A 25,357-nucleotide genomic window follows, 5' to 3' on the forward strand; every position below is an offset into this window, starting at 1 on the left:
GACAGGAGACGCTGCTCCTGGTGTCTCCTGTTTGAACCCAGCACGAGTGTGAACTGTCAACTAGCAGCTCGCTGAGTCTCCTCCAGCTCTCATCAGCCAGAAAGAACTATTATAATTAACTGAATTTATCTTCTATTGAAGAAGAATCAACCCCCCCCCCCCCCCCCCCCCCCCCCAAGTTGCAGGATTTTGCATTTCAGGTCCAAAATGGCTGCCTTGTGTCCAAAAACCAGATTTTTCTTTTTAACAGTATAAAGTATTCACAAGAAATCTCTCCTCCTCCATCTGTGCTGACCTCTTTTCTTCCTTTATTCCCACTCTCCCTTCTGTCCCCTCTCTTTTTATACACCGTCCTCTCTCCTCCTCACCCTCTGTCTCCTGCTCTCTCTAAGCTGTTTGACCCCTTTTTGTGTCGTCCCTCTCCTTCTCTCATGCCCCTGGGTCTGTGTCGGACTCTCTGCAGTCTCACCACTGACTGCTGCTGTTCGTCTGTAACAGGACATAGTCAGTCAATGCACAACATCATGCTACACTACATAAGTTAATAAAGTGTTGGGCTGTAGTAATGGAATATAAGATTATTAGATGGATCAAAAGAAATGTTCCAAAAAGACTAATCCCTTCACTTTTAATGGATTTTTTCCTGCAGGTTCAGTTCAGTGAGGTGAGAGGCAACCGGAAGAAGAAAATCCAGTAAACGGACCTGACGCTGCTGCTCTGTAGATCATTTCCAGTGGATCTGGGGATTGTCACTTTTTGTTGTTTTCAGGGTGTGTGGAAGGTTTGAATCTTAATCTGCTGTGGTGAGAGCACAGCTGCGCATCGCTCATATCCACCAGCACCTAAAGACCTTTCAACCAAAGACATCTACGCCAAAGACCCCGCAGAGATTACTTCACCACATTTTTACTAATGTGTCTACTGTGCATTTCTGGAGCAGTTTGTGAAATACCTTCCAAAGATTGTAGGTGTTTTATTGGATGTACAGTTTATTCTTTTAGATATTTAATCAGAGGCTGCTTTTTTAAAATGTAGTATTTTCCTAGTCCCATGTTTTGTTTTCCTGAAAACAACTGACATATCAGTTTGTATTTTAGTGACTGTATATGTTTGGCAACATTTGTGTGTGTATATTTCTACATTGACAAATGTGAAGACTTTAATTATATAATACATGATTCACTATTTTTAAAAATCACAAATTGTAGCTGGGATAAAACAATAGATTACCTAAAACATAAAGTAGTTGTTTTTACGTGCATGGACTTTGTGTTTTTAAATATGAATGAATTTCAGGTCACAATCCCTTTTACAACCTTTCACACTGTACTGTCTAAACAGCAACATATCAAAGTTAGTAGCCAATATCATGCATCATATGCCTGTATTGCTTGGATTCACATTGAAAATGGATAAACATCTGCGTTCATTCAGTACTGACAGACTCATTTTCCTTCAACATGATGATATGGATTTATCTTTACATGCACAGGTCCCACACAGTGGATGCACTGTAGTTTGTACTCACTTAACTTTATTTATTGATGACAGTCACTGATGAAGACTGTGGTTTTCATTTCTAACAGCAATAAACAAACACAATAGCACAGTGTATGATCTTTTATCTTCCTCTGTGTCTCTGCTCTGTTCTGCGTCTCTGAATTCCCCTGCACGGCTTCTTCATCCTCTCCATGCTCCTGTGCTGCAGGATTGTGGGCGTCGAAAAACAGTCTCCGAGCCCCCTCTCTTCATTAGGCTTTCATGAAGCGAGGCGAGGCTGCTCGAGACCTCACTGGCACCCTGGCTCCCCGCTGTGTAGATGGCCCTTGGGCGTCGCCAAGAGCAGGAGGACCTCCGCGACCTCCTCTCAGCTGCCGTGATGAGATGCCTGGAGCCAGCATCCTATCAAGTGCAGCAGCCAGACAAACCTCCGGTACGGCTGCACACCACACAGGAGCAGGATTTTTAAAAACCAGCCACAAGCAACAACAGCCGCACCAATTTAGGGATTGGAGAATTGGAATAGTTAAGATGTTGGCGCTCAGAGCAATACCCTGGGATTTATGGCTTTTAAGTCAGCGCGCGTGGGCAGAGGGAAATGAATACAATTAGAGAAAAACTTCTCTCATAAAATACAATAAGAATCAGCTAGTTTTGTATCAGAAGCTACAAAAATGTCCTGCACATGAAAGTATTGGATGATTGACCTGATTATATACTTGAGACATAACTGAGTCTAACTGATATCTCTTCTCACTGTTAAATAAGTAACAACTCCTCAACAGACAAACTAAATATCCTTTAACTGTAATATACACATAATATCCCAAACAGTGCTGCACCATATAAAATAATATGATCATTTGTCAGTTGTCTGGAGGACGGAGGGTGTGGAGAACATGGCAGACGATGACCTGTATATCTCCTCATCTAGTTATAATGTTGACTTAAGTATTCAATATTAATAACCCGCTGTCAAGGACACTGGAAGGACATCTCAATTTGACACTTATAGGCCCAGCATGAATATGTATAGGCAGCGAGACGCTTCAGAATTACCAAGTAAAATCATGGTCCACACGTGGGGACTAATGTGATGTGGCACATGCATTCTGATGAGCCACAAATACAGCGGCTGATAGGTCTCAAAAGACTTGTTACAACTCGGTATTGAACCTGAGAACAGTCAGCTGTGTGTGTGTGTGTGTATATATATATAGAGACAGGAGCTTCATATAAGGCTCTGTACAGACAGTAAACGTCCAGTATTATCTATTAAGTCGTTCTTAACTCTTTAATAACTACATGCAGCATGTACTGTGTGTATATGTGTGGGTGGTTTGTTTGGTTGGATGATTGGAAACATAGGACACTGCCAGTGAGCAAACTGCAGAGCAGCAGGAAGCTGTTTCCACACCGACGGCCCAGTTGGTTGGTTTGTGGTTCTCTCTGTCTCTATTTCTGTGACTATTCATCTCCAGGCTGCTGCTGGTTTCAAATCGTGGAATAGAACATGCAATACAAGCAGAGATTTGATTTAACCTACACTTTGAGACAGATTCTGTTTAAATCCCTGTTCAGATCATATCAAGCTCTACAGTATTGTTTACCCAGCTACTGGTCTGTTTGCATCTGGCTTTTGTCTCGTCTTGATGACCCCTCAAAGTGCTTCACCCGTTCACACTCACATTCATAAAGTGCATCAATGTGCAGCACTATCTCTATCACACATCACTCACACTCGAGCAGCACAGCTGTCAGGGGCAATTTGTGGTTCAGTGTTTTGCCCAATGGGCGACGCTGGGATCGACCTGCCAACCTTCTGGTTAGTGGACGACCCGCTCTATCTCTATAGAGCTGCTTGTACAGTGTTAGTCATATCCTCTGTGTTCTAGCTATCATTTCTCTCTGCACACATAGTAATAGATCGAATGATGAGGACCTTTTTCTGAGCATTGGAATCACCATAACCATCATTGCTGTTGACCTCTGGCTAACAACTGCTAATGTGTTTTGATCAAGAGGAGTTTTTCAGACTGCAGGGTTTGAGTGAGCAGTTTGACCTGAGCAGCGGAACACACATTTCAATGAACTTCTGCTTTCAATTAGAGAAATAAATAAAGCAAAGTATAAGGTTAATGAATTTAAAGTGGCAATAGACGACCTTTCCCCCCCTCAATGTGTCCAAGTGGTATTAATGTTGGCGCCAGTGTCACAAAGGCCAGATCACTTTGCATTCAATCAACAGAATATAATAATTTTCACTGGTGCTCAGTTTAGAAAGACCAGGAAAGGTTCTCTTTATTCAGATTATCAAACAGACAAGGAATCATTGGTGACTGTTAGCTGCAGCATTAGCAGCGTGGCCACTCATAGGCTGTCTATAAAGGTGGACAACGCCTCTCTATTTCCTCCCACTATCCAGAAATGAACTACTACAGCACATGATGGCATAGTTAGGGGTACTGGGTTTTAGCTATCAAACAAGCCATCACACCGTTTTTTTGTATCATCAAATAACGAATTAAATCAAATTTATCGGAACAAACATCACTGTGATGAGAACAACCTCAAAAGACGGAAACCATTTTAGAGAAAAATGTATTTGATGAGGTTTTGATTTTTTTAGTCAAATGTCCATGTCCGATCTGGAGACATGGAGGAATTGGGGTTTATGACCCATACTGCAGCCAGCCACCAGACCAAACACCTTGGCCTCACTTTTGGGGAGCCGACATGTCGTCCATCTTTATTTACAGTCTATGCTGCCTCTATTACCCTGATTACGAAATAAAACAGGAAACATTTTAAACTAGAAACCTCGATCTCAATGCCATGGTAAAGGCAGAATAACACATGTTGTGGTATTAATAAGTGGGCAGGTTGATTCTCACCGATCTAATTATAATTGTCCCACAATTCTCTCCATAGTCGGATTGAACATCAAGGCGACTGTAAACACCTTCATTTTTTTCAATAGATTTTATTCCTAGCAGCAGACACAATTACACCGAGTCTTATAGTTACCAATCTACTGGCTTCAGATCGGAAACTGAAGCTACGGGAAGTTCCTGCAAACTGCCAAGTCTCTTTAATCACTGTAAAACTGAAAGGTCTAATTACATTAATGGCATCAAATTAGTTCTTTAGAGGTGCTGGTAGATGGTGGAGTTACTTTTAGACAGAGAATTAGTTTTGTCCACTCTTCTCCAATCTTTGTCCAATCTTCTCCTCTGACCCTCAGCAAGAAAGTGAATGAGCTTATTACCAAAAATAGCTGATTCTTCTTTTAAAAGATTATTATCTAGAGTCTTCGATTTGTCAGCGAAAGACTTGTTTTTTCTACTGTCAACAGTTTCAACTTATCTGTGATCGACCATTTTGTCATTGCAAGTCTTAATTTTTTTTAAATATTGAATTCCTCACAAGTCTTGTCATCTTCAGTCAGCAATCGTTAGTTGTGTGTTGTTCCTGTAATGAGCTTGATTTTACACATGCAGAATGTCCACATGCCGCCCCACCGCCCCGCTCAGTGTTAACAATCCTTCAGGGAGTCTGGGTGCAGGTAAATCACAGACGCTGTGTGTAGTGACTGAGCTGCTGCCCAGAGGCTGCGGGGCCACTGTGGCGTCTCAGAGCTGGACGACATCAAAGCTCTTGATCCAGAAGAGCCTGAGGCTACGAACAGCCGAGAGCTCTGACTGACAGAGGAGCTGCAACATGAATGTCTGAGACAAACCAATATAGTGATGTTAGATGGGCCTTTTGTCTGAGCTTTGTTTGTCTGTGCTAGAACTGTGTTAGAATCTCACACTTTCAGGTCTAAAATGATTAAAAGTTCACTATGCCACACAGCTCACTGACTTACACAGTAAAATGATGGAGGGGACAGCAGACCTCGTACTGAACTCTGGAAAAAACTGGAACAATCACAGTCGTGTTTTTCAGTTTGTTGCCATATTTAAATCTTTTGAAGTGTTTATTTTTGTCTATAGCTTTTGCTCTCCACAACAGGCAACATCCATTGATCCTCAGGATGTGAATGATTAACTTGTTCCTTTGCATAATTATTTAAATGTATTACATCCACACCATTAGAAGGTTGTAGTCATGAAAATAAACTCCTTAACTCCAGAGATTTTATTTTTTATTTTTAAGGATCAGGCTGGATCAAGTTAAGTTTTTGTTAGTATAGCAAACCTCATGGAAAAAGTCAGAACTGACTCCAGTATTTTTGGACCTTTCCCACCTGCCTGTGCCTCTCAAACCCCAGTGCATTACTAATTTAAAAAAGCAAAAATAATAGAATTTTTCACTCAAAATGTTTGTGTATACTGCATTTGTTTGGGACTATTTTCAGTGGTGGATTGATCCTGTGGTGCAGCAGTTCTTTCTTTTTTGTCCAATGTACCTCAGTACTAACAGATCAACTCAAGCTCCGCTACGTCAACTCCACTTGTTCCAAATTTATTTCCAATTATTGATTTTATATAATATTAATGATCAATAGTCAATTTATATATATATATATATATATATATATCGTTCCATCTACAACTTGTATCTATGTCTTTAACCATTTATCATTTAAAAGCCAGCTATTCTAACTAACCTTTACTTCTATTTGAGTGTTTTTCGTGGTCTGATCATAATTTATATTTTGTCAAATCAGTTGAGCTACCGTACTGTCCCCATGCAACAGCTGGAGAATATTTATATAGTACTTATAGAACTGCTTTTCCAGTGTAATAGTCCAGCCAAAGCACTTTACAGTTCAAGACACATTCACCCATTCACGGACACATTCATAAAGCGCTTCTATACGAAGTGCTTCTCTTTGCTACTCTTTTACTATCACACATCATTCGTGCACATTTTAAGGTTCAGTGTTTTGCCTAGGGACACTTTGGAATGTGGACTGGAGGGATCGAACCACCAACCCTCTGGTTAACTCCTGAGCCAAAGCCGCCCAGTCTGACTCAAAACTGGGTGAGTTCATGCTGATGGAGGAGTATGGATTCTGTGCAATGAGCTCTGTAGCTCAGAGGAATCAGCTTTTTCAGGCTTTGAATATGAACACATTGCTAAGTAAGACAAACCCATATTTGTGTTTTAGTTTTGCTTGGATTTATTAGATTTATAAGTCAAATGACAATCCATTATCCTCTTGCCTTAGTTGTGAAAGAATATAACCAAAACTTGTACTTTTGATTGAGCTACTTTATTTTCTTGAATGATAACTTTAATCAGAAGCTTTGTTGTTAGCAGCCATAGAGCCTGTTGATCCTCATGACGTCCCAGTAGGACATGCCCTGCCTCTGGCCGATCTGGACGTTGGAGTTGGGGATGGGGGTGATGCTGTCCTTCCCCCACTGGATGGAGAAGGCTGTTTTTCCGTAGTGCATGATGGAGGAGTAGTCGTAGGGAGTGTTCAGGTTGTTGGTGTCCTGCTTGTGGAAGTTGTAGGCCATCCGCTGGTTGATGTTCTCCCAGTTGATCCTGACGTAGTTGTCGCGGTCGCTCCTGGTCTGCTCGTGCTGGAAGCCCAGAGCGTGGTTGATCTCGTGCTGGATGATTCCGTGGTGTAGGCAGCCCTGCCTGTTGAGAGAGAGCACCTGTCTGCCTCCCACTCTGCCCAGAGAGGAGAAACATCCACCTCTGTTCTCGATGCCCATGTAGTCGTACTCGTTCTGACGGGGGACGAAGCGGATGCAGGTACTGCTGTGGAAGGCTTTCATGGCACGGTCGACCTTCTGCCTCTCATAGCTGGTGAACTCGCTGCTCACGGTGAAGGGGATCACCACCTGACCGTTGGAGGCTTTCTTCCACAGGCAGCTCTGGGACCAGCACTTCATGGCGTTTCTGGTTTTCGGAGCGAGCAGGTCTCCTTCCAGCAGGATCTCATCGGTGGCGTTGTTTGAGGTCAGAATCCTGGTGGTGATGTCCATGGTGTCCTCTGGGATGTCTTCTTCAACTACCTCCTCCTGGAGAGGATGAGCCTGAGAGAGGCCGAGCAGGAGCAGCAGCAGCAGGCTGACACTGGGAGTCATCTTCAGGGTGGGTGTGGAGGCTGTGGAGCTTCTGTGGAGAGGAGAGACTCCTGATGCTTTATGTTTGACTCAGTGCTGTCCAGGCTCTTTATACTCTCCTCTACAGGTGTGTCTGCAGGATTATTATGGGCTGGGGTCCACACTGCTAGGCCTAAACAAACCTTTGAAGGGAGGACTCCACTGACAAACCTTCTTTTTAAACACAGCATCTAATCCGCCAAAGTTTATGTCTATTTTGTCTTTGTGTGTCAAATTACCCTTTGTCTCAGCTGGTTTTATGTCCCTGTTCTTTACAAATGGCTTTTTAACAACCTTTACCGAGGCATGTACGTATGTAAAAATCTGATTTGTGTGACCCAAATAGCATTCCCTCAGTTTTTGATGACCTGCGTAATTGAAATCCCCTGTGCACCTTTTATGACAAGCTGTTAAAGTTGTACCAAAAGCTGCGTGTCCCTCTGTGAGGATGATAGACGGCCTATTGAAACTCTTGCATATGTAGAAGATGGTAATAGGTTCCTGTGGGACATGTTGCTGTGGCCGTGCCCGAGACGGCTCTCTAGTCAAAAAAAAGAAGAAGAAGAATACTAAATTGTGGGGAACAGTCCCGTTCATTGTATAAAACCATCATGGCTGCCCGTCCATCAGGGACACTCAGTGTGTATGCCAGTAGCATTTGTTTACCGACGCATAAATGCAAATGTATTATGTTTTCTCATTAAATTTGTTTTCTATTGTTTAATGAATCTGGGTTTAAACTTAAGCATCTTTTATTTTCTTCTTTACTTTATGTTTTATTAATTTTAACCGAATGCGTCCAGACTGATAAACGATTTTAATTTAATGTCAGGTCTAATCTAGATTTTTAAAAGTAAAGAATTAAATGTTTTCTTGGTTCATAACAATATTCCCTGAATGTAATTTGTTCTCTCGTCTCTAGAATATATGAACTCTAATTTGTTCGATTTAATTATCACATATAAACCTACTACACCTCCCTTGAATCCTGGCCTCAAATAAAGTGTAAAGATGAATTGTGAAAAGAATGTGTTTTCTCTCAAACACCCCCCTCCCTCTCTCTCAATCTCATCAGCCCTTGTGATTAAGGTTTGGCATTGGGGATTGTGCTGTCTTTTTGGAGAGATATTTCAGCTGCATTTCTGACACTCTGAAAGGAGAGGAAGATAAAGGAGGCGTCGTGGAAAAAACTCCTTCCCGTTGTGTGAGTCCTAGAGAGGGCCTTGAACCCTGCCATTCACGCCTTTCTCTCCATCAGCTGAGTCTAATTGCCAGAGAGGACAGGAGACCCCAGGCCCGATCGTTCCTTATCCTCTTTAGCGCTTTCAGGCGAGTGAAAGGCGAGCTTCTGCTTTTGATCTTTTCTCTGATTCGCTTTTTCTTCTCTGTCATCCCTACCATCCTCTCCTCAGGAGTGACACCAGCTCCTTTCACTGGCTGCCCCCGTCTCCATCTGCCCAAAATAATGACCAAGGCCCAGGCATTATTAAACAGAGGTGGAGAAGGGAGGTCAGCACTGGGAGAGGGAGAGGGGAGGTCTGGATGGGGACTCCAAACTCGTCTAAGCAGGGGTGCCCCCATTTCCAAATCTACTCGGTAGCCTCTCTGTGTTCCCCCAGATTCATCCCGTAAAGTTTTCATGGCCTTAGCCTGCAGAAAGCCCATTCTTTAGCAGAGCATGGACGTGAAGGTTCGTCCTTTCCCAGAGGCACTGCTACAATAAGACCCCAGGCTGTTTGAGACAATGGGGCCTGTGTGATCTCTCAGCCAGACTCGGGATGAGACGATGCCTTGCTTGCCAGTCCCATGGGAGGGTAGAGCCAGTGGTCATTGTTGACAGCTAATAGACAGCATCTTTCCACTGGCAGGCCCCCCAGCAGACTGTGTCATTTCAGGTTGCTTAATAACAACACTCTGGCCGGACCCACGCAGGAATTCTATCGAGAACAGCAGTTTGTTTGCAGATGAAAATCATTCCCCTCACAAATCTCAAAAGCCAACACTGGGGGGTGATTGGATGAATGCAGCCAGTGAGCAAAGGCAGCATTCAGCGGGGGAAATTCAATATAACATGTGAAAAGAGAAACTGGTCATATGTCTGAATAGAGCAGAATAAGAAGCACGTCATTCAGCAGGAACAATAATACAGACGTTTGGTTTTTCTATGAGTGGAGCTGAGGCATACTGACAGCTAATAAACACGCTGACACACAGAGTGCAGAAAAACGAAACATAACACTGTGCAAATCCACAGTTAAACAAATTGTAAATGCAGACATTGTGTTTTGAATGAGTCAGATCAGTTTTAGAGATGATGTAACTGCTGTCATCTGTCTGACAGCTGGTCTAGTTTCCCGTTGGGATGAAGTACATGGGCTCTTTGGGAACGTACAGCGACACAAACTGTGGCTTTGACCGAGTCGATGTCCTCGTTTGACTTTTCAGACTGTTCACGGCCTCAGTGACACCTATGATGGACATATGTGACATCTGTCCCATTATTTGTGGTAAAAATCCCAATATTATAATATATCAAGCATTAGCTGTAATGTTGTCAGAGTACCCAGCACTATCTGGGGTTCCTGAGGAGCGGTCAGGCCACGTTTTCATCAACATTTTCATCCCCTGCATAAAATAACATAAGTCTTTCATCTACTCTGAGCAGAAGATATGGCACATCAATAATTTTACATCTGTTCCTTAAGCCATTTTACTTTTCTGGTGGTCTGAGAGAGAGCCACATTTTCACAACAACATGTAAACCTCCCGAAAGTCATCGTCCAAAAGCCCCATGCCTACAGACCCCCCACAAAAAACAGCTGTGCTTTGACTCCAACATTGTAATCTACTTTTCATGTGGATGAAAGCAGATTGAGAACTGAAGACAGAAATTACTTTTCACGTCAGACCTTTTACTTCAGTTGCAAAATAAAATAGTCCAATAAAAAGTTGAGTATAGAATATCTTGCTTGACTATTATTAACTGAACATGCTTCAACTATCCCATTTAAAAGTACTCAAAGCAGAGAAATCACCTCTGTGAATTATATTACTGGATCATTATCACTGATGCATTCATAGGTCAATATCATTTTTACTGTTGTATTTGGCTGAGGTGCAAATCATTTTAAGTATTTTATTATCTGTTACTGAGTGCATGACATGGAAATTCGTACAAGAAACCAAATTTTCACTTACGTACAAAAAATCTAATCGTGGTAAATTCCACCACTGCTGATAAGACAAGATAAACTTTATTGATCCCACAGTCGTTACAACAGCAGATAGTCAGAATGATGTAGACGAAAGAACATGTGAAAGTATAAAAATAGAATAGTTAAAACAATAGGAAATAGAAAAGATAAAATAAATAAAAATACAGAGAACATAATATGCACCTTTCACAACATATGGAAATACTGGTTGTAGAGAAATGTCCTTGAGTCAAGTTGCACAGGATGATTGCACGAGGATGTGTACTGTATTTGTAAGGTAAACAATATGAATAGGAGTATAAAAATGGTATGGGTATAAATTCATAGTTGTGCACTAAATAGCTGTATTCTATATATAGTATAATGATATAAGGATATATATATATATTATAATGTAATGTAAATAGTGTGAGATTTTTGCAGTTAAGTGTTTATTTCATGTGCTGTTTGTTGCAGTTGTATTTTTCTCTGTGCCTTCAGTGTTTGTGTTTCCCCCTGTTTTTTTATGTGCAGTAGTAGTAGTAATAGTAGTCGTAGTGTCAGTGAGTGGCTCAGGCCAGAGTGTGATGGATCCTGGAGTGCAGGCAGAGGCGGGGGGGGAGAGGAGATGGAGGGTGGGAGGAAAAGGGCAGAGTGTTAGGTCAGGCTGATAGAGATGTCAGCGCTGCTTCAGTAATCTTGTGACGCCTAAGAGACCGGCTAAAAAAAAAAAAGAGAGAGAGAAAAAGCAGGGAGGGAGCAGGGCGGCTGAAAGACCAGCGGCTTGCTGACAGCAGAAACAGGGACCACCCTAACAACAGCAGCAGGGGATGCTGGGAGGGGAGGGAGGGAGGGCTGGGATGGAGGGGAGGAGGGTGCAGTTTGGTGGTGGTGGGGTGGGGGGTGGGGGGGCTGAGGAGGGAGTGAAGCCGCGGGGGGAGGCTGATCTTCAGTTACACATTATAGCTGATAGTTAACCCTCCTCCTCTCTGCAATGTGTTGGAAACAGAGAGGTTGGCGAGCCAGTCGTCGCCACAGTGGAGGATTTAAGCCCTGTCTACCTCAGTTAACGTTTCCAGCAGACTGCAGCTCTCTGTTGTAGCACCCACTGCAATGTACCTAATGAACAACACGCCAGTAAGGACGCCACAGGAGATTAACAATCAGGAACATGGATTCTGAATAATGGAGCTTTCGTGCAAACGCCCTCTTTATACACATACAACCTCTCTTTTGATTTCAGGTTTAAATCTGACATTTGAATATATTTCCTTAGGTTAATAGTTTTCCTCAACAATCCACACACACACACACACACACACACACACACACACACACACACACACACACACACACACACAAACACTATGTTTCTCGTGTTATACAAAGTAAAATCTCAGAGCAGAAACCCCATGTTGTGTATTTGAGTGTGAACGTGGAGCTTTTGCAGTCCACTGTTTAATGGCCGCCCCAGTAATGAAATGTGATTCAGGTGGTAGATGGATATCTGCAGTGAAATATCTCTCCTCATTTGCTGGCTGCTGCCCAGACATCGCCTTCCGCTCGCTCCGGCTGTAAAGTGTGATTTGCGGTGTTTGGCCTTTTGTCAGGGACAATTATGTTCACCATTAACAAGCTGTCTTCTGTTATTGTTCATATCAATTAGAGGTGGACAGTAATTTGAGCTGATGGTGGAGATGGTGCTGAGGGTTTGGTTTGGACGAGTATGGGGGACGATTAATGTCACAACAAAGTCCAGCTTCTGTTCAGATCTTCTGTGGCAGCGCGTGGACGTGAACATTCCTTTGTACTTCTTCTCTTGTTCAGACCAACACTGTTGCTACATTTACTTACTCACTGTACTTAAGTATATTAGTCTTGTATCTGTAGCCTACTTTACTTAAAGTATTATTTGTGGTACTTTTTTCAGGTACTTTTCCCTTTACTTATCAGCAAATAACTGTACTTTTTACATTTTTACAATGCACTGTGTTACGTGTTCACGTCGTTTTTATGCTTTTATAAGTAATCAATAACAAGGGGGGAATAGGTCCATTGATCCAATCAGAGCCATCAGGTAAAATTAGTCCCCGCCTCCTGCAGCAGCAGCCTCACTGAAATGGATTCAGAAGAGGCTAAGACAATATATAAAGAACTGTTTTCTGTAGCATCATCTGCAGCATTCTTTCATAATACGACTAAGTATTATTCTTGTAGTAACAATACAATATACACAAGAAAACCTGATTCTGACCGCCAGTAATGTCAAAAGATTTAATCTAGTTTATTTAATTGATTTTAAGGTGTAATTGAACCTCACTTATCTTTTGATAGGAATTTGAAAAATGTTCTGCACCTGTTTAAAAAAAGTTAATTTAATTTAATAAAAATTCATAAGAAAACGATAGGTACAATTTAATTGTCACACACTGCCTTGTCTGCCCTTTGTTGGCGGCTTCCTTGTGCTCTCCCTTGTGTCGGTTAATCCTTGAAACAAACCATTAAAACCTGGATTTTCGGTAAGTAAGGAATTTATTACAACCAATGGTGTGTTATAAATGTACTTAACCACGGTTATGATTAAGTTGAAACGTTTTTTTCTATCAGATGTGTGTTTTGATAATTAACATTAGCTAATGTTACAGTTGCTAATTTAGTTTAGTATAACTTTAGCAGAGACAGGGTCACCAATCTGCAGCCTGAAAGGAGCCCTCCTCTATAGTTTGTTTGCAGAGTACAGAAATTCAACATTATCGTCAGCGTGCTTAGGAGTGAGTAGATATCGTGATTTGGTGTGAGCAGACAATTTATCAAGAGCTAACGTTAGCACAGTTAATGACGTAGTTGACCATTGCAGTAGAGAATAGGCTACACTTGGCAAGTACAAAGTACTTTGACTTTTAATGCTTTAAATATATTTAAAGGAAGTACTTATTTTTACTCAAGTAGAACATTTTGTAGGCCAGACTGTATGGTACCTTTACTTTTACTTGAGTACATTTTTGTCCATTTATCAATTATTCTTTTACTTAACTAAAATATTTGCATATTTCCTCCACCTCTGGTCCCAACGTATCCCGACCTACAGGACCTGGTCTTCGAAGGTCATGTGTTTAGAGACCACGAAGTCTGAACCTAATTGTTGCAGCCATTTTGAGATGTCTGATTATTCATGTCACCCTTTTAAATATGTACTCCTCACTCTGTGTTGTCTTCAGTGTTCGCTGCCATATTTTCCTCCAGAAAAGTGATTTGTCAGTGGTGCACAATGAATCCTGGGATAAGTTGGCCCATAGAGGATCCACTCATTGGATTCTCTCTTGCTTGGAAATTGAAGGATACATTTTGAAGGAACCTTGAAATGAGACAGCCCAGTCACGCTGCTGTCATCCAATCATTCTTCAAATGCAGCCCCCAAAGGACGCAGCCCCGGAATTGGGACACAGCTTATGTAAAAAAGACATGGCCATCTTACTTTAAAAAGCACCAGTGCTTTGGCACTGCTGTACACAGAAATACATAGTATTTGTCAAAGCACAGCAGGAGAAAACTCAGAGAAAAAACTAAATTAAATTCAAATAACTAAAATGAATAAAGTGTTTATAGTGGAGATGTCTGCAGCCAATAAATAGGGAGCTGGTATCAGGGACATCGAGATAATTTAAAGGATGTTAACTAAAATTCAGCCGATCAAATGCAGATCCTTTTTTTCATATACTGTATGTTTGACTATTCATTTTTCAGTAGCACTGTATAAAACTGTCAGGTAACGTTCCCATTTTAAGTGGCACTAACTGTTGCTTAGACCACATCAAACGACATTGACTGCAATTATCAGTGACCCAACACATGTCCTCTATGATGACTTTCAGTAGCTGCCATCAGCCTGTGTGTAAATCAAACAGGAAGAGGTTTGGGTTTATTCTAGAGGCCACCAGATTGGTGAAGAGTAACAGTAAAGCCGATGGTCAATGCACGTGCACTTTAACCATATCCATCCTTGAGTTGGGATTTTTTAATGTGAAATTTTTTGTAATTTTTCCTGAACTTGTTTGTATTTCTAAATTTGTCAGTAGTTAGTCTTGTCCCTTATGTGTGTGGACGAATTGTCTTGAAATGCCCCTTGTTAATGAATATATTATTTTGAATTGAATTGCTGTCGGCAGGTCGCATCATCTGTCACTGCTTCATGTTAATTAGTGGGTAACTTGATGAGGGTCCAAAGGGAAACTTGTGTGTTGTTGGTTTGCTCTCTGTTAAGCTACCCAAAGGTGTGGCTATGTTAGCTCGACTGTCTCCCACCCCTGTCCGAACCTGGACCAACAAATTCATCAGAGTGACACATCCTGTCTCCAGCTTGATCCCAACACTGCTGTAATTTATACTTCTAGACTTTATAGTTTTTAATCAGTTTAAATATAGTTTAAATGTATATTTGCTGTTGCAGTGTAGGCTGAATACAACAGTGCTCTATATTAGATACCAATTATGAAAAGACTTAGTACTGTTTGTAATGATACTGAGTGATCATAGAGTTGGAGGGTAAAATAACAGCTGTCAATGTAAATTCCTTGTGTCTGATCACTCTTGGACCTGCTCTACAAACTGGACTTCCTGAATCGAAGGCACTCTGGGTTTCAGAGGGGAGAAGGGAAACAATGAATTCAGAGGTTCTTCTACCAGAATAAATTAAATGCTAATGAATGATTTCCACCTAGAAAATAAGTAGAATTAGGATCATCTACATCTGCACATTGAAATGTAGTTTAAAAAAAACAAAACAACTAATTAACTGCATAATTAATGCACTATAATTTCATTTATTTTCCTTGACAAAGACCTTATACTTAATAATAAATATACATAATAAAAACACAGAGCAGTGTCCAACTGTATGATAATTGGTCTTCAAGTCCAGGTTGTAATCAGAGGAACGTTAACTGTTAAAAGGAAAAAGAAAAAAAAAAGACTTTACTTACATAACATTCAGAGGAGATTGACCTTTTTCATCCCAGAGCAGTTTCTGTATTTAGCCCCGGTTTCTGTATTTATTTCTTATACAAGAAGATAAAAATATGTGTATTTTTCCAGAAACAGCACAGAAAGTAGTTGCTCCTAAATAAACCTCAGCTACCACACAGCAATAACTTAAGGGGACTCTGTGTGTGAACATTTTTGTAAACTCAGAGCTCCTTTCATCTTGATTATAGGGATAGCGTGTGTATAGATCTTATTAAGTAAATAGAGGTGAAAGTTTAAAAGTGGAGGGAGGCTTTAAATAAAATGAGAGGGGAGGTCCCTGCATCACTCTTTGAGAATTATTACCTTGTCTTGGATTAGATTTCCTTTTTAGACCAGGGCCTGCAGAAACATGCCCACACTGGTGCTGATTTCAGTGTGGATGATTGGTCCCGCTGCACTGTGGCATTAATAACACCTCATACATGGGCAGTAGTCCAGTGCTGGAGCCTCCTCCTCCTCCTGCCCCCTCCCTCGTCTTTGCCGGCGCTGCAGAGAGGGCTGCAGGATGCCCATCAGTGGCAGGGCTCAGATAATGACTTATTGATATGAAAGGATGCTGAGTGACCCCCGTGTGCATTAGCATGCCAGCTATTGGCACTGCCACTGCTTTACCACTCAGAGCTTTGCTAATGCAATTACCTGTAGATGACCTGTACACACAGGTTCTCCTGCTGACACTGTATGTTGCTGTTTGTGCATCTTACTCTTCCTTGTTCTTCGCCTTCATCTTCTCCTTCGTCTTTTCTTAAAAGACACCAGTATCTTAAATTTTGAGTGCCTCACACATCAAACACCTCTAACTAGAATAGCTAGTTAGAGGTGTTTGAAAATCCTGGATCCGCTCCCTGATCTGGATCTGCAGCAGAATTTCACAGGTTCTTCCCTGACCCATCCACCAGGTTCAATCCGTTCAGTTGTTTTTGTGTAATCTTGCTTATAAACAAACAAAGGAACAGGGGTGCTGTTGAGCTGTTGAGCTGTTGAAGGTCTTGCTGTTCTGGGTTTGTACCCTCATGGTTGAATGCACCTATTGTAAGTCGCTTTGGATAAAAGCGTCAGCTAAATGAAATGTAAAGTAATGTAATGGCTGACAACAGAACCTTCTTGGCTTGGATATAAATGGTTTATACAGCTCAGATTTTCAACTGAAAAGTTCACACTTTGCTGTTTTTGTTTATTTCTTTTTGTGGTTTCTTTGCCAGATTTCCTCAGTGTGCAGCCAGACAAATTTTTGAAACATGCTGCATTGACTGTAGACTGACATGCATCTAATGTAATGAGCCTTTAGTTTTCAGATAAGGCTCAAAAAACACATTTCAATTTCAGGATCGTGGATGATTCTCCAATAGATATTTATATTGATATAACCACATGTAGATGTGGTTTACAGATATGTTTTTGACTGATGTTTTGTCTCTGATGTGACAATAACAACAAAAGAATTCCTTCATGTTACCCGCTTGACATCCTCGTACATCGAGATGAAAAACATTTCTAACTGGGCCAAAGAAATAATTCAAGGGGGCTTGGGAGAGGGGAGAGAGAGAGAGAGAGAGAGAGAGGAGGTGAGGTGGCTGCTAGATTTCCAGCATGTCCACATGTGACAGTCCTTCGCCCAGGGCCGCCCAACGCAGCGACATTGTGTGCCTGTCATAACTGCCCTTCAACGGCAGATGAAGCTGTCAGCAGGACGATGACTTTATTCTGACAGCTGCTCCGCCCTCTCTCTTCAGAGCTTTGCAAATAAATATGTTGGGTTTCAAAGCTGCCAAGCCAGACGTTGGACAGTGGGTCAGGGGGCCAAACGCAGTGCAAAGGCATTCCCTTCCCCTCGTAACCTGCTCTCAATGAGCCTGCTCACCTCGCCAGGGCTGCCATTCAGCATGAGCCATCCAATGGGCCCCGGGGCCCCAGATCTCACACACACTGCCCGCCCAGGGGAATTCTGAGAGCCCCTCTCTCTCTCTCTCTCTCTCTCTCTCTCTCTCTCTCTCTCTCTCTCTCTCTCTCTCTCTCTCTCTCACTCTCCCCATGACAGCCATCACTATCTCTCCCTCTCTCTCGCTCTTGTCTCTGTGCATCACCAGAGAGCCAAAAATACCCTGTGCAGAGAGAAGCCACGTATATACTGAAGAGTTCAAACCAGCGATGACAGAATGTGATTCAGTCTGATGAGGATGAAATGATTTTCCCTTGCTGTCTCACCGTGACAAGAAATACAGTATTTATTTATAAGGTTTGGCCTGATGAAACTTCATCATGCAGCTAACAGAGAGGCCCTGCTTTATGTTTTGCTGTGTGAATGGAGCTGACAGATCATCTGCACAGTGAGATCCTCTGGACTGTGTAACGCTCTAAATCACAACACTTACAGATATAAATAAACATAAATACAAAAAGAGCATTCAATTTGTTTCAGCTGTTTAATAAGTGGTTTCACAGTGAGTAATACAAAGTGAATAATCTGCAACATTTTAGATTAAATAACATGAAATTTAAAGTTATCTAACCTTCAGTACAGTTTATATCATGGCAAATAAAGATTGATCTTATATCCAAGCCTCTGTGTGGTATCAGAATTAAACAGAAACACTAATAAATAAAGAATGGTACTCAGTAGAGCCTCACACCTTCACCATGCACCGACAGCACAACCCTTAAATTCAAACAAGCCTTGTAGCTGAGACCACATTATGCTTCTCAGCTACATATATGTAGTAGTTACAGGTTTCTAATCCTATTTGTTACCATGCAATGGCTGAAAAAAACTATTCTATAAAAAACACATTTAAATCCACTAGATCCAGATTTTTATTTGGATCTGCACAAAATTGCACACACTCATAAACATCAGTCCCATAAATATGATTTACAAATAATTATCTGAGAAATCAATACAAATGTTGGAAAACATCCTGTCTCACAATGTTAAAGGAAGTGATTCCTGGATTTGCACCAAAATTTAATGAGTTTTTTTCTTGACTCATACCACGTCTTTATACCAAGTTCTGTATTTTAAGTCCAGTAGTTTTTGCTGAATGCTACTAGCAAACAAACAAATGCAGATGAAATCATAACCTACTTGGCTGAGGTAATTAATATGTGAATGACTCAGACCACAAAAGCCCCATATTATTGATTGGTTCTATATTGATGTGTCAGTTTGTGTTTGACAAAGCAGCTCAAACTGGCACTTGATAGAACTCACACCTCCAACAAAAGGCCCTATCTCGCAATGTTAAAGAAATCCCTGGATCCGCCCCTTTGTCCGGATATCAGCGCCAAAATTTGTTACCGTACAGCAGCTGAATAAAGCTTTTACAAATCCACTAGATCCAGATTTTTATATTGATCTGCACCAAATTGCACAAACTCATAAATATCAGTCTGTTTAATAGTCCAGATTTTTTTTGTTTTCATCAAGATTCATGAATTGTCCCTAGGGAAACAGGGACACAATGTTAAAGAAAGAGAAAATTAATTGTGCAGATTGACACTAAAATGTATTGGGTTCTTTCTTGGCCCATGTTCCATCTTTCCACCAAGTTTCGTGGAAATCGGTTTGGTTGTTTTTGCTTAATCCTGCTGACAAACAAACAAAACAACCAACCAACCAACCAACCAAAAACAGTGATGTGCATTTTACATCAGCTTGTTTATTGCATTACTTGGACTCCATATTGGCCACATGTCCTGTATGTGTGGTTCTATATTTCTTGTGAAGTGTGTCAGCATAAATAAAAAAAATACACCAAAATGTTTATCAGAGATTTCAGGATTTTTGATACACATTCCCAATTTGTTTTCTTCAATCAGTGAGCTCAACCCAAACCCGATTCCCCTCTCTGTGTTGGGTCAGCCATGTCATATTCAGTTTTTTATGCCTATTGTTTCCTCTCAGATACATTCCTCCACACACTGAGAGGCCACCAAGAGAAGCCTCTCTGTCTGGAGAGCCAGCTATGTGAAGCTCAAATGGACAACACTAGATACAAAAAAAAAAAAGAATCAGTTTTTGGCTCAGAGCAAAAACATCACATCAATATTCTGTTTAACTGCAACAGTGAAATTGTTTCTTTTCCCTTAATATTTTATTTCTATGCGTTTTTACCATTTTATGAAAACAACAACACTGTGACAATTGTGTCAAAATAAATAAATCAGCCACATTTCATACCATGACCTCTGCTGCAGCTTTAAACCACAGTCCACATGGGTGAGGCTTAATTTAACATTGTGAAATTAATATTTAGTTTTTACTTAAAATTGTTTGCTCTCCTACAGATGTTAAAGAGAAAAAACCCAATTGTGGATGTGAGAGAAAAAACAAATCCTGGAACCCTCTATTTTAAGTACATTTCACTTAGTCTCTTATTATATAACAGCTTACAGCCTCCCATTACATAACACATCTAAAGGGAGATACTTTGCACGCAAACCCAATGCACAAACTGGTGGATTAAGATTCATTTCCCCTCATTTATGTTGACATCCTGGACTTCAGGGTTCAAAGGTCAAGGTCACTGCGACCTCAATAAACACGTTTTTGGACACAACTTAAAAATGTAAAGTGCTAATTATGACAGAAGACCGTTAATACTTTTTATGGAATTCCTTCAAAGTCTTCACTGTATATAATACAAAAGTGTGGAGAATTATAAATGTGAACTGTAACTTGAGCAGTTGGCGGTGGTGCACGATCATGAGGTGATGAGTCTCAAAGCATCAGAGATGAGCTGAGGCTGCAGCAGTTTATCGTCACGAACTTGTAAAAGTTTAACAACATTCAAGCTGTTTATTTTTTACACTCTCAGGTTGCAAAGCTGCATATTGTATTGCATTTTCTCTCACTTTAAAATAGATTTTCGCCCCACCCCCATCCCATATGTCCCAGCAAAAAACAGTCCTTAGCAATAAGAAAATAAAAAATCTGAAAAACCAACAACTCTTGTATTAAAACAAGTTACATTTGAGTCATTAAGCTTATTTACACATCCGCTCTCTCCAATTGCCTCCACAGCGAGATCACAAACAACCAGTAGTCAGGAGATCAAGGGGTCAGAGGTCACAGCACACGGACAATATTCCTGTGACCCATGAATGATCATTGATGATTTACAAGTACTGAGGAGGAATCAGAGTCTCCCTGTCTTTGTTGGGATTAGGAACAATGCTACGCTGTAGGCAACAGCAAACACAGCAGAGAAATGTACACGAGGGTTCCCCCGTGTTATCAGTGCACCGACACGTCTCTACGGGCTCAACAGGGTCCTCACGAATCACCCACCCCTCCCCTCAGTCACTGAGACATTCATCTCTTAGTTTGGTGTCCCCCTCAAAGTGGCCCTCGGTCCTCAGAGGTCACAGAGATAAACCCTGAAACGCAGCTGTTCAACCTGTTTAATGTTCTTAAAAAACTTGAATAAAAGCAATACAAAATTATTCAAACTGCCCAAAATACAATATATGGATAGACAGTGTTTATTAAGAGCAATGTTATTATTTTAGCTGTACATTTATATTGATTCTATTTTTAGATGTGTGGTTTCACAGTAGATAGTCAGGATGTTGTAGTTTGTCATTAGAGCTGAAACTCTCAGGAATCAGATGTGATACAGTGTTTTTTTATGCAAGACTTTTCTGAACAGAGCTGAAACAATGAAGACAAAATATTTAACAGTGAAATGACCAACGTTTTGGATTTAATGTTTACCAGTGTCTCAGTGGTGCAATTCATCAGTGAGAGATGATAAATATTGATCCAAACCTTTTTTATCGGATATTTATTTGATTATTATTGAACCTATTATGTGAACCACATGTGCCAACACACTTTCAGAAACACATGACATAATAGATCAAATGTCTGAACTGAGGAGTTGTTGATCTTTTAATGGTTTGTCAAGAACATGGTTGCATATATTTGTCCGGTTCGACATATTTTGCTCGTTATAGTGCAGCTTTATTAAGAAAATAGTGTTTACTAAGTAATGTACAAAATAAACAATATTTACTTAATTATTTCCATCAACTGCTGTTTTTCCAGTGAAAACAGTTGCTGCAGTCTGCAACAGAGAAACTCTTCATTAAACAGAGAGGAGCTGCTCTCTATGATAGAAAAATCTTTTGACATATTGTTGTGATTAAGAAAAACATTGATTATGGCAGCTTTAAGTAGATGATTTGAAAACCTCCTTTACAATCCAAGTGTTTGCTTGGTGTGTGAACTGTTATGTTGTGAGGTTTCGACCTTAAGTGCCTTGAGGTAATGCATGTTGGGAATTGGCGTTATACAAATTAAATTGAATTGAACTGGACTTAAATTAGTGTCAATAACACAGTAATAGTGATATTCGACACTGACATTCCAGGACCTTTAAAATAAGTTATTCGTTAAAAATGGATCTACTATCTGTCATGACTATTTTTAAAGACTTTAAACAACATGTATAGATCTTCAACAAGGAGCCAACATTTCATTTAGGTCTTTAATAAAACCAGAACTCCAGTGAATCCTGCATTTGTCTCAGACTCTCTCATGCTGCCATACTGTCTGATTTAATTGTTGGCATGTTTTTCTTTATCCCAGTATGATTTTTATCCTTTTCACCCCAGTAGCCTGCCAGAGAGAGAAAAAAACTGTCCAAACAGGAAGATTTGCATCTTAATGGATCTTAGCAACAGCAGAGGCCCTCTCCTCACTGTGCTGTTCAGTGTCACATGCACTGCTGCAACAGTAAGTATTAAAAATAAACAAAAAAAAAAGACTATTTTGCACAGGCTCAAAAATCTATTGTGCCCTCATTTAGATTAATACCCGTTCCAGGAAGCTTGTTTGGATCGTGTTGTAAAAACAGATCACTGATATAGCAATGTATTAGTCGGGGGGGATTAACATGACTTTCGCCCTGCTTTTTGTCCACAATAAAGCTTTAATCTAGGCTCTGACTATAGGAGGCCGGGCTGCCAGGACCAGGCCAATGAGGTGCCACCCTGTCTGTGGCGAATCCCCGCCCCTGCAATGGGTGTCTCCTATGGTGGCGTTGCTGCTGCTGCTGCTGCTGTGGCCGGGCCTGGCAGCAGACTGCAGTGACAGACGCTCCCCTGGGATTCCACCTGTCAGCCACAGACGCACTAATCGACGGGCCTCGTCTAAACTGAACTTCCTGCCACCTCTCTGTCAGATCTTCATCTTCTCATTCGTGTGACAGAATCCCTCTGCCTGTGCGCCCCACCCTCTCCTTATCCAGCCCAAACTCCGCCCACACACCAGCAGGCACACAGCACACCAACATCACAACCGTTCAAGCCTGCTGCACCCAAACCACATTCGTTCTCTCTGCTAAGAAAAAAACAACTCAAACTGGATTGTTTCTGGGGCGGACGAAATAACCTCAAATCTTCATGTGCAGCTACTTCTTAAAACAACCCCCACCTCCCTCGCTTGCAGCTTTAATGTGATGGAGGTGGGCTTTAATGTTCTGTAGTAATTGGGAAGGAGAGGGAGACTGTTTAAGAGGAGGAGGAGGAGGAGGAAGGGTCATGGTCAGGTTTCTCATGGAGGTTATTCTGCATCTGTCTCTTAGCAACAACAGACCGCTCTTTGTACACTCCTTGAGTTGATTGGTGCGTCTCCCCCACCCCCACCACCCCCACCACCCACTACCCCCCCCCCCCCCCCATTGCAGAAATATTTTGCGAGGGGGTTCCTCAGCAGACAGGCTTCCTCCCATATTCACTGCTTTTAAGATTTTTGTTTCCATGAGATGGGCTCGCTGAGGCGTGGCACAATCGTTGGAGCTGAGCCTGCCTCACTGTACATTTCAAGAGAGAGAAAGAGAAGAGAAAAAAATGGCGGATAAGACCCAATTCCAAGCAAAGCACAAATTGAATTGTGTCAGTGGGCGTTTGAGGTCAATGTTCCTAAAGATGATTAATACAACGACCTCACTCGTCAGGTTTTGGTAAATAACATAAAATATAATGTTGACTGTACGAGATTCTGGTGGCGTGACTCCCCTCGGCTCGTCGTTCCTGAACAACTCACCGTGATCGTGTCACCCTTCACTTTAGCCAGTGTCAGGGGAAAGGGCAGCCTGGGGTCAAAGGTCAGTGGAGGGAGCCAGAGGAACCTCTTGATTCACCGTGTCAGCTTGAAGACATCAGAGCAGGGAGCCAGGGTGGCGTGATGTCAGTCTGACACATAGAACAGGATTAGAAGGGCAATTTGGGGACAAGGAGAAGAAAAAAAGAAAGAAGGAATGAGCTTGTTCTCTTTTCTCAGCAACTTAAATATTCCCATATATGTGTGTGTGTGTGTGTGTGTGTGTGTGTGTGTGTGTGTGTGTGTGTATATTATATTTATATATGAAGACGATGAAAGAATGATTTTGAGTTTGACCTCACCTAATTCAGAGAGGCAAAGACTAAAATGTGTCTTGTAAGCCACTGATCACCTGATGAAAGAAGGTGTTTCTCTGATCTGACAAGGTTTCATAGATTTTCTTTCTGCACAAATTGTGAAGCTGCTTCTCGGATGAATTAGCCTTCAGGTCTGTTTAATGGCAGCTCCCAGTAAAGATGGAGCGCCATGTGAGCAAAGTGCTTTTAATTGTCCTGAACGTCCAGAGTCTGACATAGTGACACATTTACTGAAGCCACCTCCTGCAGGGACAAGCAGCAACTTTTACTTTATGGCCTCTACAATATTTAATGTGGTTGTTTAGACTCCTGTTGTGGCAAAATAAAATAAATGTAAATCTGGCAAAATAAAAGATTATTTATTAATATTATTCTTGTTATTTTGGCTCCAGGCCTCAAGTAATGGTCTGTTTTTTAATATAAGTACTATAATACAAGTTTGAAAATGTACAGTTGTTCCTAATCTGCGGCGCTTTGTCACCTTTACAATCTTCACAATGAAAGCCCCCAAAATAGATTATTAAATAATCAGATAGATGCAGAGATACAGAATTGTATATAATAAAATTAAATACAAATACAATACCACCCGACACAATAAAAATATGTGTAAATATAGTCATGAATACCACAGTGTAAAATTAAAAAATTGTAAGTGCCCAAGCCACACACACTCTCTATTATTACACTATTTTTTAATGTTTATTGTTTTTTAAGGTAATGAAAGTGTTTCCATAAAGAAAAAAAATGTTGAATTGTTTTTCACAATAGAGACTGTGGATTAAAATGTAAAAAAAATAGCTTATGCATATGATGAAAAATAATAATAATAATAATTGTCATTTAAAAATAAATCCAGGTAAAAAAAGTTTCCTATTTGCATGACCTGTGGAAGAAGGAATGAAGCAGCTTATTATAGTGCCACACTGTAAACTTGAAAAAACACCTATAATAGAAATAATAATAATAACATTGAAACTTCTCTCTACACGTATGTAAATGTATAAAATGAACGGTGGGTGTTAGTTTAGATCAGACATGAATTAAGTTCTTTCTCAACTCATATTTCAACCTCAGCTCTCATCTCGAGGCTCAACACTATTCTACAGCGTCATAATTATCAACTTATTTGTTTTATACGTTTTCCGTTAC

The 25,357-nt window shown here is 40.9% G+C and overlaps 2 protein-coding genes across 5 annotated transcripts in view; one reads left to right on the forward strand and one right to left on the reverse strand.

Moving 5' to 3' along the window:
* The window catches only part of mctp2b (multiple C2 domains, transmembrane 2b), a 36,307-nt gene extending 34,693 nt beyond the window's left edge, over positions 1–1,614 (forward strand). For all 4 annotated transcript variants that reach the window (XM_034570835.1, XM_034570827.1, XM_034570844.1 and 1 more), the window contains one exon: positions 650–1,614. In XM_034570835.1, the coding sequence (XP_034426726.1) occupies positions 650–697 (48 nt within the window). In that variant the 3' untranslated portion in view covers positions 698–1,614. The remainder of the gene's footprint in view (positions 1–649) is intronic.
* A 5,074-nt stretch (positions 1,615–6,688) lies between these two features.
* Positions 6,689–7,611, reverse strand: LOC117753261 (high choriolytic enzyme 1-like). The gene has a single exon (XM_034571240.1). The coding sequence runs from the start codon at positions 7,548–7,550 to the stop codon at positions 6,762–6,764; it is 789 nt and encodes a 262-aa protein (XP_034427131.1). The 5' UTR covers positions 7,551–7,611; the 3' UTR covers positions 6,689–6,761.
* Positions 7,612–25,357: the final 17,746 nt, after the last annotated feature.

Source organism: Hippoglossus hippoglossus, chromosome 3, assembly GCF_009819705.1.
Source record: "Hippoglossus hippoglossus isolate fHipHip1 chromosome 3, fHipHip1.pri, whole genome shotgun sequence".
NCBI classification, from domain to species: domain Eukaryota; kingdom Metazoa; phylum Chordata; class Actinopteri; order Pleuronectiformes; family Pleuronectidae; genus Hippoglossus; species Hippoglossus hippoglossus.

Excerpts from the sequence above, each read along its gene's own strand:
- LOC117753261 (XM_034571240.1), bottom strand. The coding sequence starts at position 7,550 with ATGACTCCCAGTGTCAGCCTGCTGCTGCTGCTCCTGCTCGGCCTCTCT.